The sequence below is a fragment of the Hippopotamus amphibius genome, chromosome 6 (genome assembly GCF_030028045.1).
Source record: "Hippopotamus amphibius kiboko isolate mHipAmp2 chromosome 6, mHipAmp2.hap2, whole genome shotgun sequence".
NCBI classification, from domain to species: Eukaryota; Metazoa; Chordata; class Mammalia; order Artiodactyla; family Hippopotamidae; genus Hippopotamus; species Hippopotamus amphibius.
Genome location: NC_080191.1, coordinates 69,696,114 through 69,710,577, shown reverse-complemented (window position 1 = coordinate 69,710,577; position 14,464 = coordinate 69,696,114). Strand labels below are relative to the sequence as shown.

Here is a 14,464-nt window from a genome sequence, read left to right as displayed (position 1 = left end):
TCAGGTGCCATTTTTTTCCTTTTTTAATATTGTAAAATGGCTTTCTGACAAGAAAAACTAAGAATGTCACTTCTTTTATGCTAAACAATGACCTCATTGAGTAATCACAAATTTCAAAACCTGGGGGGCAGTTCCATTGCCCTTTAGAGATATCTAAACTGTGGCTACTTAATTATGTGTTAGTGCAAACTCCCTTTTAACCTCTAGGACCCTGGCTGGAGTTGAGGCTTCTTAGAAATCGATCTCCAGTCAGAAGCTTCCATAGTTCAAATATTAAAAACTTTAATAGCTCTTGTTTTCCCCCATACCTTCTCAAGTAATGCCTAGTCCACTAGCATCTTGAAGCCTTTCATTAGAAAATTAAACTTGCATCTCTTTTATCCCATATTGCTAGAATAAATCCAGGTGTCGTAGTGCTTAGAGAGTCTGCAGCTAGTTTTCCCATTCATATCTTACTTAAGTAGCCCAGAATTTTCAAGGTGGTCAATATCATCCTCTCAGACCTGATGTGAACAATTAAAACAAAAGAAAACAAAAAAACCTGTCTTTTAAATGCGTTCATCATCCTAGTAGCTTTAGGAAAAAAACTTTCTTTTAAGTATTATTTGTTGTGTTCAGGTTCTCAGACTTTCTAAGACAATGTACTTTATGCTTGCTTACAATATTCCACGTAATTTCTCCCAAACATGAGGATAGCATTAATTGTACTATTTAATTTGTTACTTCTTTCTCTGCAGCAGCTAATTTTGAGGTAAGGGAAGGAAATTAAGAGGAAAAGATTTTAACAAAGTGATGGTAGAAATGTAAAAAAAAAATCCTTTCAAACAAGGAAGCATATGCATTATTGAATCAGAGAATGGTCTAAACATGTGAGCAAGCATACTCTTTGTAGCTGCTATAAATTTATATGGCAGTCATGCAACTTCTGAATTTGGCAGATCAAAATGGTGCTAGTAAAACGAATATATCCCATGTTTAATTATCTCTGAAATGTTGAAAGCTCATATAAATCAACTATCAGTGGCCAATAAATACATCAACATAGGTACAAGGTAAGAATTGGCTAAAAATATATCCAAATGGGCTGGATATACCGATAGAAGATGGTCTTCTTTTTTCCTCTTTTAATAAGGTACACATATATTTTGGCCAAATTCCTTTTAGAAAAGAGGAATAATTCATTATATTCCCCCCTTGTACCCTTCTCAAAGCTTTACAAGCACCACAAGTAAACATCAACATTTTCTTCAGAGAAGTTAAACATTCTTCTACTATAAACTTGCAGAAGGAAAAACTCATAATATGACTTTGGGGAAAAGCAGTTTATTTATTCATATTTGGTAGGTTTTGAAAATACATGTGTACTCCTAGTTTACATTTTGCCAAATGAATGTCTCTTTTGTTTGGAGCAAAGAAAACAGTCTGGTCCACGGGACTTTCAACATTGATTGAAACGGTGAAAATTTCACCAAGATGTCCAAACAGGAAGAACTTCTGGCATAATTGGCAATGATAGTAGCACAAGAAAATTTGGCTCTTTTTGACGAAAAACTCTATTAAAGGGTGATCTGTATTGAGTTTGATTTTAAGAGTGATGACATGGGACTGTGTTGCTTGCTAATGTTAAATTTCCTAAGCTCACTGACCTCTGGCTGTGCAAATAACTATTTTTATGTGGTCATATACTTCAAATAAATACTCTTAAAAATAACCTTAGTAAATGACACTTATAAGATGCTCAACTGCAGAGTACCGATACTTTTATAAGATGTTCACAGGTGAGAATGTAGTCCATACAAATGATCGTCTAGCCACACTGTGTGGCTAGAGAATCCCTTCAAACTGAATGATTTGTTATTGATTACTTAAATACACTCACAGATAGAAGATGCAACAGTGTGGTCCCGAGAAAGGGATGTTGGCCGGTGACTGAGAGCAACTGAGTCTCACTTGAATTCTTCCAGAACTAGCTATGTAAACCTGCGAAAAACTACCTAGACTTTCTTCATCTCTAAAATTAGGACTGCATATTGGTTAGAATAATTTTGAAGATAAAATGAGATAATACAGAATAAAAAGGTTTGAAAGTTTAAGCTATAGAACTAACCCGTTGATTGCTAATAACCATACAAGTGATTGAAACATTGGGCTGCTAGTCCCAAGACTAGAAGCTGTATGACCTAGGATGTTTCTGGCCTTTGCTAGGCCCTGAATAAACATTTATTTCCCTGAAGAAACACGGGGAGAGCCATTTTACAAGCAGCATTCCTGTAGAATGCAGGGAAAGCAGGTACTGTAGTTTCCCAAGTAAGTTTTAATTTTTACATGAAGCCGTTTGACTGACTGCTGTCCCACTAACACTAAGTGGACGGCAGAGAGCTCTCCAGTTTGCTCTACAGTGTGGACTTCTGCATGGGCATGCCCAGAGAAGGACGCCTGTGTGTCCCTTAGGGGCCTCAGGAACCACGGGCTTTTGCCCTAGGAAGGCGATGAATGGCAAGGAGGTGGGGAGTCGCCCAAATTCCTCACATTGCCTTTACTCTGCCCCGGAGGAGGGGGAGGGGCAAGGTGTTCCTGCAGGGTCCTGTCACTTTTGGTGGAAAGGATCAAAGCACAGAAGCAGGGGGAAGGTGGATAATCAGTGGAGAGAGTGGACAGGGCTGGTGTGAAAAGATCTACAGCGATACAAGAACCCGGGGAGAGAGAAGAAGTAGGCCTAACAGCAGTGTTCTGAGCTCTTCTCTCTCTCCTTCTAGGTAGAGCCTGGGGGAATCACTGCATATTTGTTGGCTGCTTATCTTCTGAAACCATTCCTGGAAAGGCAGGAAGCAGACAAAGCAAAATGCGAACGGGAGAGCGACTGCTAACTGAACTTGGGGCAGACTCGGAACCTCCTACCCTGTCTCTGCGTGTGCGTGCGTGCGTGCGTGCGTGCGTGCGCGCGTGTGTGTGTGTGTGTGTGTGTGTGTGTGCGCGCGCACGCATGTTTTCTCGCAGGCTCCCTGGAAGGCTGCTAGCTTGCTAGGTCCCCCTGCCAGGGAGGCAGGCCTTCCTGATTGAGGAAGAAACTCCCATGAGCCCAGGCAGGTGCATTCTGGCCCCAACAGCTGTTTCGGGATAAAACAGCTTGGTCTTCAATGTTATGTCCAATCTGAATGTATAGAACTTGGAAAGAAGGAAGGAGCAAAGTGCAGTTCCAGTTCAGTGTTAAGTCTACAAGGAAAATGAGAAGACAGGGGGGAGGCAGGCTCCCAGAAGGAAAGGGACAAAGAGCAGCCACATGCATGGACCTGAACTAGGCTCTGCCACTTCTGTAAGTTCCTTAACCTTCCTCTGCCTCATCTTCCCTATCTGGAAAATAGGGATATGGTATGTAAACCTCTGATATTTGGAGACAGTTGAAAAGAAATGGTGTATATAAAATACTAAGCATACTGTCTGGCACATGATAATCAATTCAATAACAGAAAGTATTATTCAGGCCAAAATTAAATTTCTTCTTATTGTGCTAAGTCCAGATTGATTGTCACTGTAACTTTTAAATCACGGTCAACTAATCATAAGTTGTTTTTTTTTTTTTTCTCAAAAATGTATGTAAAGCTTTCTTTTAAGAATTACAGATTTCCAGCATTATATTGCCATAGGTCTTTTCCCCCCTTTTAGATAAGGAAAAGTAAATTATTTACCAAAAAGGTTCAGAAGCTAAAGCCTAATACACACACACACACACACACATATGGCAACTCTGCACCTAAATTTAATCCAAGGATAACTGTGTTCAGAAATGATCTTGGCTGTGAATGTGTTTGGAGAGTACAGACTTTCCCATTTGATAATTAGCTTTGGTTTCTAGAGAAGAAAATGCTTGTGATTGCAAAATTTGCAATTTCATGTAAGGATGAACTTTTTTTTCCCTTCAGAATGTAAACATTATCTAAGTTTGAAGACAGGGAGAAGAGGGACAAAGAACAACAGATGCTTTCATGCAACAATATGTATCAAGTAACCACTATGAATCAGGTCCATATGAATCCAGTCAAAACACCATCCAGCTCTGCCAAAAGTAAGAGACCCCAGATGTCCCTGTGCAGGAGGTGGCGGGTCTGGGTTATGGGCATTTGGAAGGGCGCTATGAAGGAAGAACCCAAGTGTGGATGGGGATGGGGATGAGGAATTCCCTGTGGGTCAGGGAAGTGTCAGCCACAAAGCCCTTGGGACAAGGGGTCTTGCTACCCCACTGCCACTGGGACTCATCCCTTCCCCCCCCCCCCCCCCCCCCCCCCCCCCGCCTGAGGCTCCACTTCTGCCTCTCAGCCATGCCCTCCAATCTCGGGAGAGGCCAGGAGAGCAGCTGGGCAGGAAAGAGCTGCCTCTGTTGGGGAGAGGGTACCCACCTAGAGAACCAGGCTGCAGTGGCCTTATCAGCTTGGTGTAAAGTGTGGCTGGGCCCCTGTGTTAGGATCACATGGGCAACTTGCTGAAATGCAGATTCCTTTAGCCTCACAGAACAATATCCTGGGCATACCCGAAGCCCAGGTGCTCATTGGCTCTGTGACTTTTCTGCCTTTTTTTTTTTCTCACTTTTTTTGCAAAACGGTTAAAAGTACAAAATAGTGGCAGTGGGGCTAACCCCTTGACTTTTTAGTGCAGTATACCTAATACATGATCTACTCCTTTGCCCTTCTTTTCAGGGGCAGAATTCATATTAGGCTTTGAGAGAAGCGTTTTTAACAGGCCTTTTCTTTTTCTTTTAAATCATTTTTGCCGCTGTACTTGTCTTTCAGTGAGAGGATACTGGTAAGCTACAGGTACCCCGTTCCTGAAAACGATGGCTGAACAACACTCCCAGACAAATGGGTTGGGTTCAAGGCCTGACCTCACCACTTACTAGCCATTAAACGGGCAAATCTCTTTACCTCCCAGTTCCTCTGTTTCCAAATCCCTGTGACATAGAATATCTTCTCAGTTGAAGGTTAAATGAGGTGTTTGGTGTAAAGAGCTAAAGAAGAGTATGGCCCAGAGGTGCTCAGTAAGTGCCTGGAAACTCCTCAAAACCTATCCAAATGCACCACCAATCTCCTTCCTTACCGCCGTGGTCCATACAGCCTTGCTCAAACGCTAATTCTCTTACACTCTTCCCTTTGCAGACAGTGCTTTTCTCCTTCTTCCTCAACTACCAAGGAAAATCCACTTTTCATGATCTGATCCAAAGGACATCTCTCCTCAGGTCTTCTGCCCCATTTCCCATGACCTCGCTAGCCCACCGCTGCTCTGGCTCAGATCGTACCTCTCTCATAACACACATACAGCTGAACCATAATTCTCTACTTGCCTGTCATGCCCACTAGACTACTTGAAAGGCAGTAATTCTGAAATCCTCAGCACTTAGCTTGGTGCCTGGCACATAACAGGTGGTCAAGCCATATCCACAGATGTAATTTTTCTGAATGCCGGAGTATTTTACTGGATGCATCCATTACATGGATGGCTGGAGACACGAGTGTGCTTCCGGGGAAGCGACGGGCCTAGAATTGTGTGTCTGGTTGTCCTAGAGTTCCCTCCCAGAACCCCAGCGTGCGAGGGCGGCCCTGAACTATAATGGCCTCCGTTCGAGGTCCAGCCGGTTCCTCCGCTTTGGGACGCAGCTCCGCAGGGCACCGGCAGGGGGCGGCGTTGCCACGCAGCTGGATGCTCCGCGGATGACCGTCCCTCTCCCCGCCCGGCCCCCCCGCCGCTTGAAGGCGCGCAGCTTCTGTGACGAGGCTGGGGCTCCCCCAGTTAGGAGGGGGCGGGCCGTTCTCCCTCGCAGGCCGGGCGGCCGAGGTCGCGCGGGGCCACGGGCGGGAGCGTCCGGCTTCCCAGGCGCGTCCCCCTCTCCCCCTCGCCCTCCCCCTCCCCCTTCCCCTCCGCCTCTCACAGCCTCCACGCGAATGAAAGTTACTCTCAGTTTGGAAAGAGGCAGCGAGCGGCCGGAGTCGACGGCCCGAAGGAAGGGGGCGCTTTCTAGCAAAGACGGGGGTGCGAGCGCGAGTGCGCGCGGAGATACCTCTACACTCTTTTCGCGCCGCCGCGGCGCCCGACGTTGAGGGGCTGGGGGCGGAACGCTCGTGTCCTGTAAACTCGCGCGATCGCGGGTCGTGGAAAACCAGCTCGTTTCACACTGACATTCGCATTCACTCGAAAAAGGCAAACCTTGGAGCCCGACGACGAACGCGCTTCGTCTCAGGTCTCGGCGGCAGAGCGCGCCGCCGAGCGTCGGGCCCCGCGCCGCGCACCGCCCGCTCCCCGCGCCGCGCTCCGAGCCCGCCCCGTCCTCGGTCCCTGGCCGCGCGGAAGCCGGGCCGGCCGACCCTCCCGACCCGCCGGGGCGCCCGCTCGGGAATGCGCACTGGCCCGCGCCGCGCCCCCGGCCGCCCCGAGCCGCCTGTGCGCGGGAGACGGACCCGCGGTCGGCCTCGGCCCCGCCCCCGCGCGCCGCGGGCTCGCGCGCAGCGCCCCGCGCCGCCTGAGTTTTCGAGAATCGAAACCCCGGGGGAGCTTGGCCAGCCCCTCGCGCGCGGCGCGTGACTGGCACGGGGAAGGGGACGCCTCAGTTCACGCCGAGGCCCGGTTCATGAACGAAGTGGACGGCCTAGAGCTGCACCACACAGTGGGGGAACAGTCCAAAGAACCTCTGGAACCCGGTTACTAAGCTGTGACGATGCGCCATAAACGGCGAGAATTTTATGTTTGGGAAGTTTCTGCAGTTGCGCGGTTTTAGCCGGCATCCGGTTATGAGGGCCGTTGAGAACTCTTGAAGCGTCGGAAGTGTTTCCTCGTTGCGGGGTGGGGGGGGGAGGGGCGCGTGGTGGTGGTGGTGGGAGGGGGGGGCGTCCATACATCAAAGACATGCATATACGCAGCAGTGCGCACCCAGAGCGCCGCCGGCCTCGCGCGCCGGGACCCGCCCGCCGCTGCAGCTGCGCTCAGCTCGGCCGGGCTCGGGCCGCGGGGCGGGCGGGGGCGGTGCCCTATGCAGATGAGGAGGGTGTGGCGAGAGTGCGGCCGCAGGGCCCCGGAAGCGCCGAGCGGCCCCGGTATAAAAAAAGTACTGAGGACATTTCCCCCGCACAACTGCTAAAGCTCCAGAGACGGGAGCGTGTGCGGCGGCGGCGGCGGCGGCGGCAGCAGAAGCCGCCACCTCCGGGACCACCGCGGCTGAGGCGGCGCGGCGCGGGCGGGGTGAGAGGCGGGAGTGGCCCGCAGGCGCAGGCGGCGGGGGTCTGGGAAGGAACTAAGTCGCTCGCCGCTGCCGGGAGCGCACTCGCGGCTCCTGAAGTGTTGCCGCCTCGCAGTTCCTCGCTCGCCGCGCTCCTAGAAGGGGCGGCCGCCTCCAGGTGACACAGACGGGACTCCCGCTTGCGCTTTCCAGATGCATCAGAGATACTTTTGGTGCGGGGCTGCTCTGCGGGGCGCGGCGCGCGCGCGGGCCGGGGACCGCGGGGACCTGGGGAGGGAGTGTCTCTGGGGAGCCCCCGAGGCGGGGGTCGAAGCGGGGAGGGGGCGCGCCCCTTCCTCCGCAGGCCCCTGGCCGCCGCGCGTCCTCAGCGCGCTCCTTCCCCCTGTTCTCGTTTAGGACCGACCAGGGCCCAGTGGCGTTCGGCGGGCACTTCATGGCGGAAGGCGAAGGGTACTTTGCCATGGCCGAGGACGAGCTGGCCGGCGGCCCTTACATCCCCCTGGGCGGCGACTTTAGCGGCGGCGACTTCGGCGGCGGCGGCGGCTTCGGCGGGCGCTGCTTGGACTATTGCGAAAGCCCCACGGCGCACTGCAACGTGCTGAACTGGGAGCAAGTGCAGCGGCTGGACGGCATCCTGAGCGAGACCATCCCGATCCACGGGCGCGGCAACTTCCCCACGCTCGAGCTGCAGCCCAGCCTGATCGTGAAGGTGGTGCGGCGGCGCCTGGCCGAGAAGCGCATCGGCGTTCGCGACGTGCGCCTCAACGGCTCGGCCGCCAGCCACGTCCTGCACCAGGACAGCGGCCTGGGCTACAAGGACCTGGACCTCATCTTCTGCGCCGACCTGCGCGGGGAAGAGGAGTTTCAGACTGTGAAGGACGTCGTGCTGGACTGCCTGTTGGACTTCTTACCCGAAGGGGTGAACAAAGAGAAGATCACACCACTCACGCTCAAGGTAAAGCCCCCCCCTCCCGCGAGGAGAGGGGCCGGGGGCCGCGGCGGGCCCGGCGCGGGTTGCGGGCGCGGGTTGCGGCGCGGCGGGCAGAGGGGCTCACTTCTGCGGCCCGGACCCGGGTGGGCGCCCTGGCTTATGTTGCTTTTGAGTGTTTTCCTGGGTGAACCAAGGTGCGTGGATTGTATTGAGTGTTTTAGCTGCTTCAGCGTCCCAAGTCTTCTGCTTCCTCCTCTGCCCTGCCTTCTCTTCCTTCTCCTTATTTTTTAACTCTTGACTTTCCTTGCTTGAGTCGTGTCCAGAGTAGACGCTAAGTGGAAGAGTGAAATGATGTCAACTTTTTTTTTTCTTTTTCTGAGTCACTTCATGATTTAGTCTCTGGGAAAAGAGCAGCCTGCAGCAGAAGCGAGTCAATGGGTTTATTATTGTATTGGAAAACGTGAATAGGCTTCCTAACTGCTTTCAGCAGACCCCGTGTGTTATATGGTGCTTCTCCGGGTTGGTTTATGTGTTCAGGATATAATGGGTCCCCTCCTCCCCATTTCGGTCCAAAGCGCGTTTTATACAATTAGTTAAAATTACCCGAGGAACCAGCCTCCCAGAATGCCTTAATTTTCCGTCCATATTTGATTTTAGCTGCAGAACCTCTGGGGGGACCGACAAGGTACTGATCCTGTCGGTTCCCTCAGGGAGAGGGTAACTAGGTGACGAGGGACAAGGGTGAGAGGCAGACCAGCTTTTCGCTGTAGGTCCTGCTGTCTTTTGAATAGTGTGGTGATATTGTGTGAATATTGTACCTGTAAGACCGTTCTCAAAAACTAACATTTTGAAAGTCAGACATGACAACAGAACCTCTTAGTACTGTGCTATGTCTGCCAAAAGCCTCAAACTATTACTTCTAGTCTCTTTCCCAGACAGCAAAACCACTCGTTAAATGTATTTTTTGTTGTTGTTGTTTTCGGAAGACTGTTTAATGTTTAAGCCTGTAGGTAGTGTTTTGCTGAAACTTGACAAAGCAAAAGGCAAGGAGCAAAATAACTCTCAGTTGTGGCGAGGATGTGTTTATTTACTGATTACTTTTTTCTAGGTTTGCTCATCTTCTTGTTTTGTCTTTTAAATTGTAGGAAGCTTATGTGCAGAAAATGGTTAAAGTGTGCAATGACTCTGACCGATGGAGTCTTATATCCCTGTCAAACAACAGTGGCAAAAATGTGGAACTGAAATTTGTGGATTCCCTCCGGAGGCAGTTTGAATTTAGTGTAGATTCTTTTCAAATCAAATTAGACTCTCTTCTCCTCTTTTACGAATGTTCAGAGAACCCGATGACTGAAACGTTTCACCCCACAATAATTGGGGAGAGTGTCTATGGCGATTTCCACGAAGCCTTTGATCACCTTTGTAACAAGATCATTGCCACCCGGAACCCGGAGGAAATCAGAGGGGGAGGCCTGCTTAAGTACTGCAACCTTTTAGTGAGGGGCTTTAGGCCCGCCTCTGATGAGATCAAGACCCTTCAGAGGTATATGTGTTCTAGGTTTTTCATCGATTTCTCAGACATTGGAGAGCAGCAGAGAAAACTGGAGTCCTATTTGCAGAACCACTTCGTGGGCTTGGAAGACCGCAAGTATGACTATCTCATGACCCTTCATGGAGTGGTGAATGAGAGTACCGTGTGCCTGATGGGGCATGAAAGAAGACAGACTTTAAACCTGATCACAATGCTGGCTATCCGGGTGCTAGCTGACCAAAATGTCATCCCGAATGTGGCTAATGTCACTTGCTATTACCAGCCGGCCCCATATGTAGCAGATGCCAACTTTAGCAATTACTACATTGCACAGGTCCAGCCAGTGTTCACATGCCAGCAACAGACATACTCCACTTGGCTACCCTGCAATTAAGAATCATTTAAAAATGTCCTGTGGGGAAGCCATTTCAGATAAGATAGAGGGGGGAAAAAAAAGAAAAGGCTGAGTGACCCAGCCCTGATTAGGGATATGTTTTGTGCAATGATGATCTGCTCCTGGTTTTAAACTTGGCAAAGCTTGTAGATTTTTCATAGGTATGAGGGCATGATCTCAAAATAACCCACCCCACCACCATCATTGGATTCTATCCTGAAACAAAAGAGACCTGTAATTAAAAGCAACCCGGATCTCCTAAAATAGCAAGGGAAAAAACAAAACAAAACACTTGATGACAATATGGGTTTGCAGTATCTGCTCCCATAGCTTTGCCATAGGAAAAAAGACAAGTGGAGAGTTCCTTATAAGATGGAATTCACGAAAGGGAAAATACAGAGGAAAAAAGGGTCTCACGCCAACTAAATTATCAATTCAGGAGTTCAGATAGTAACAACTGTACAGGAAGAGGGGGGACTCCAACATTGGGATTACTGTCTGAGGCTTGTAACAAGTGCTTGCTGTGGAACTCTCCCATTGCACTAATAGAAACGGCTTGCTCCGAATGAACAGTAGTAGGTTGGTGCAGTTCTCATGACAAACAGCAGAACTTATGATGACACAGTCCATTATTTCCAGCTGCGTGCATAGCTCACATTTTTTAAATGTGAAAATGCAAGCAAAAACAGCTGTAGCAAAGAAAGTATGCTCAAGGACCAAAGATTTAACAGATAAAAATACCCAAGTAGAAGAGAGATAGTAGAATATATAAAGAGTTACTATATTTGTTACACACCAATATACATCAAAGTGCCTGTTGCCTTCTGAAAATTTGAAGTGGAAAAATTTTATGGTTTAATGACTTTTATCAGGGACTCAAGTAGAAAATAAAATAACACATAAGCTTGTGAATGGTGGAGGAGATGCCCTATTTTTTCTTGGCAAATACTTGTATAAAGTTAACCTTGTTGGTGTGATATTATCCTAGGTACATGTGTATGTGTGTGTCTATTATGTGTATATATATACATATTTGTGATATGTATATATACACACAATACATTGACTATGGTCTAGAATAATGTAGCAAATAGGAATAGGAAATGTTTAAATACTGTGTGCTTTTATGTTTTCAACAGGATGACATGAGACGTGGGCATATTGCAGTGATGAATTAAAAACCCACATCTAAAAAAATTAAAGCGAATGAAGGAGGAAAACAATTAATATATTTGATAGGGAGAGCAGATATTATACATTTTTAGTGAGTGTTTTTTTTTTTTTTTTTTGGAGCCATGGAAGTCCACAAATGGGAGAATATTTGTTTGGCAGAGAACTCCTTTTTTTTTTTTTAATACTGAACTGCCATTTTGACAGTTTGAACCCTTTTACTTTTTGTAATACTTGCATACCTCCATGGTGTATAATCCAGTGATCATGGGTCAGTGATAGTCTATTTAAATCCCTGACTGCTAAAAAGAATTTCTGGTGATCTGAACACTACTTATTAATATTTAAATGATTTTTTAAATGAATGCATTGTGCATTCCAGGACCACTAGAATTTAGTAAATGTGAAATGACCCCTTTTTAAAGAGTATTTGCACAAGTGCTTAAAATTTATATATGAGATATATATTATATGTACAATTTTATAAATTCATGTCAATACAAAACATCTTTGATCTGGTTGTCACACTGCATTTAAGTATTTAGTACTGTAGTTTAAATTCACTCAGTTGGTGTTGAATCAGATCCAACTTTATTTTCTGTTTCCCAGGAGACCAGTTACACCTTTGTGAAATGAACTGGCATTACTGTTTCAGTTCAATGACAGCTAATCCTAAACCCATCCCTTCTCCCAGCCTTTAATTCCTTTGGACACTGGTCTCTGAAAATGCATTTGTTAAAAACAAAATTAACACCTGAAAACCTTCCCTTCATGTTGTGAAACAGCCACACAGTCCCTACCTACTCTAGTGGATGACTGCTTATTCTCATCATTCCTCTGAAGAGTCAACGAGATTTTTGTCATCAGTTAAAGAGGGATTGAGGAAGAAAATAGCATCATCCTATTGGCAGTGTAATTTTTTGTTATCTGGGCATCGCTCAGATGCTCAGTGCTAGTTTAATCCATCTGAACTACCCTTCTTGTGCATCTTTCTTTGAAGCCTTAACCGGAACTTGATGGGTTTGCTGTAGCAGCGTCCCTGTGAATTCTGTCCAAGCTGTAACAGCTACTGCACTGCCGCTCACTGTTTCGTAGGGAACTCTTTCTTCTCCCACGTTGGCTCAGACTCCCTCACTCCAGCCCTGGGTTTGAAGAATTCATTGCGGATTCCCAGGAAATATTCCATTTGCAGGTTAAGTCTGATACTTAACTGTCAGAAACCAGAGCTCCACCTCCTTACCTGTTTGGACGTTTCCTGAAAGGAAACTAAGGGAACGCTCGGGAACAGAGGAGGAGCAGCTGGTGCTCTGCTGCCTTCCTTCTCCTCCTGACTCTTAACCAATGAGTCCACTATTTCAGAGAGAGTCTGGAGGTCTCTGGCTCTGCACTCGCAACAACCTGCTGTTGTTTTATGACACAGGTTTTTGTTTGGGGAGGCCTTCTTTGAAAATATGCTTTTCATTTGTTCTCTCAGATATTTATGTTCTTTTCTTGCTTACTCCGGGGCTGGTAGCATAGTTGGAAATGCCAGCACCTGGCGTTCAGATAGAACAGGCTGTACTTAAGACAACTTTCAGCATTTACTCTAAGATTTATATAATTTATTTCCCTTTTGTATGTACTATAGTCTTGTGCATATGTAGTTGAACAAACAATGGAATATATGTCTCTCTTTGTGGATGTATGGCCTAAACATTTGAATGTGTGGTGAGCGAGAGCCGTGTGTCATAGGTCAGAGAAAAGGACAGCTCTCAACTCCCGATTAGTGCCTGTGATTTGCTTACCTTTGTGTTTATCTGGCCAAGTGCGCTGTTACTTTAAAGCAGGAAAAAGTTGTTTTTTTTTTTTTTTTTAAATCTTCTGGAGGCTTTTCTCACCTGTTCAGTCTGGCATGTCAGGGAACACTTCACCTGTGACAGTGCCCTTTTAACAAAACTGACTTCATTTGCAGTAAAATCTAGTTGCCTCAAGACGTCCTACATCAAGATAGACATTTTCCTTCCAGAAATGGGATCAAGTATTTGCTCATTTTGGTATTGGGTGGACTGTTTTAACATGGCTCCAAAATTTCAAGGATGGAAGAACATCTGTAAGCCAAGCCAAGCCAAGGAGGAAGCGCCAAGAAAAGTGAACATAACCGTTTTTGCCACCCCTTTCCATTTGCTTGTTGTAGGTTGCCTTATTGTGCATAAAGTTGTTTTCAATGCACTGCTTGTCAAATAAATATTGTGAACTGTTTTGTAAATGAAATGTATTATGTTAAAAGCTGTCAGCAGTTCAAAAATAAGCTTCTTTGTTGTTTGAAGACGACGTGTGTTAGATGAAACCAAAAAGCCAAAAAAAAGTTATTTTATATATAGCACCTGTTTGAATATAATCTTTATGATCTCTTATAGCATAGCCTTTTTAGTGCTAAGAAAGAATCTCTATGTAATATTTTGTCATAATAATGGCTTGCTAAGAAAGTACATGGTCAAAGTACAAAGTTGGAAGATGTCAAGTAACTTGGCAAGACTGGCTGCAAATCCTTGCAGAATGGAGGAGGCTCTGCCCGCTGGCTGTCTCTCTCTCCAACCTCTACAACCATCGTCTGCTCTGAGACGTCCTAATTGCAGCAAGCTGCACCTGGGGTCACTCTTTCGGAATACTTTCACTTTAGATTGTGTCACAGGCAGAAAAGGAGTTGATGGAGAATGGACTATTAAAAACTGACATATTTGAATCAGTGCTAGAGGGAACAGATTGTGAATTTTGTTTACAGCATCCAATATTTGGATTTTTTGTTTTTTTTTGTAAATAAAAAGAAGTTATTTTTTTCTATTGATTTGTGCGTTTTCTTCTGTGTCTGTGCTGGCTAAAGACTGTATCCTCTGAATCCAACCCATGTCCGTGAGAAAAGATGAGGCAGAGTTTGGAGAAGACCTACGTTTATCAACTTCTGATTGAGTACAATTTATTAAAATGCCCTGCCTGCAGCCAGCCCAGGTCTGACTGGCTCAGTTACCTCCACTAGAATCTAGGTAATGGGTATCAACATTTTGAATCTGGTTATGAGCTATCCAATCAGAGCTGTTTTCCAGGATAAGTGGAGATTCCTGGCTTTGGACTGTACGGCTGCTGTAGCCCTGGGGGGGGCTTTTGTTTTCAGGAGTAGCCCAAGTGCTGTGATTCAGTCATCCCTGGTTTTATATATATCATCTGTTTGCAGCTCTATAGGGTTAT

The 14,464-nt window shown here is 46.8% G+C and overlaps 1 protein-coding gene across 3 annotated transcripts; it reads left to right on the top strand.

The window, feature by feature from the left end:
- Positions 1–6,885: 6,885 nt before the first annotated feature.
- TENT5A (terminal nucleotidyltransferase 5A) lies at positions 6,886–14,066 on the top strand. Of its 3 annotated transcripts, none has more exons than XM_057739602.1 (3): positions 6,886–7,376; positions 7,616–8,174; positions 9,296–14,066. In XM_057739602.1, exons 1-3 carry the CDS (start codon positions 6,889–6,891, stop codon positions 10,070–10,072), a joined length of 1,824 nt encoding a protein of 607 aa, XP_057595585.1. In that variant the 5' UTR covers positions 6,886–6,888; the 3' UTR covers positions 10,073–14,066. The 3 variants fall into 3 exon arrangements, with proteins under 3 accessions (XP_057595585.1, XP_057595586.1, XP_057595587.1); XM_057739603.1 differs by having other exon boundaries at positions 7,088–7,431; XM_057739604.1 differs by having other exon boundaries at positions 7,096–7,221.
- Positions 14,067–14,464: the final 398 nt, after the last annotated feature.

Excerpts from the sequence above, each read along its gene's own strand:
- TENT5A (XM_057739602.1), top strand. The coding sequence starts at position 6,889 with ATGCATATACGCAGCAGTGCGCACCCAGAGCGCCGCCGGCCTCGCGCG. Across the intron at positions 7,377-7,615 it reads GAAGGGGCGGCCGCCTCCAG|GACCGACCAGGGCCCAGTGG; the intron begins GTGACACAGACG and ends GTTCTCGTTTAG. Across the intron at positions 8,175-9,295 it reads TCACACCACTCACGCTCAAG|GAAGCTTATGTGCAGAAAAT; the intron begins GTAAAGCCCCCC and ends TTTAAATTGTAG.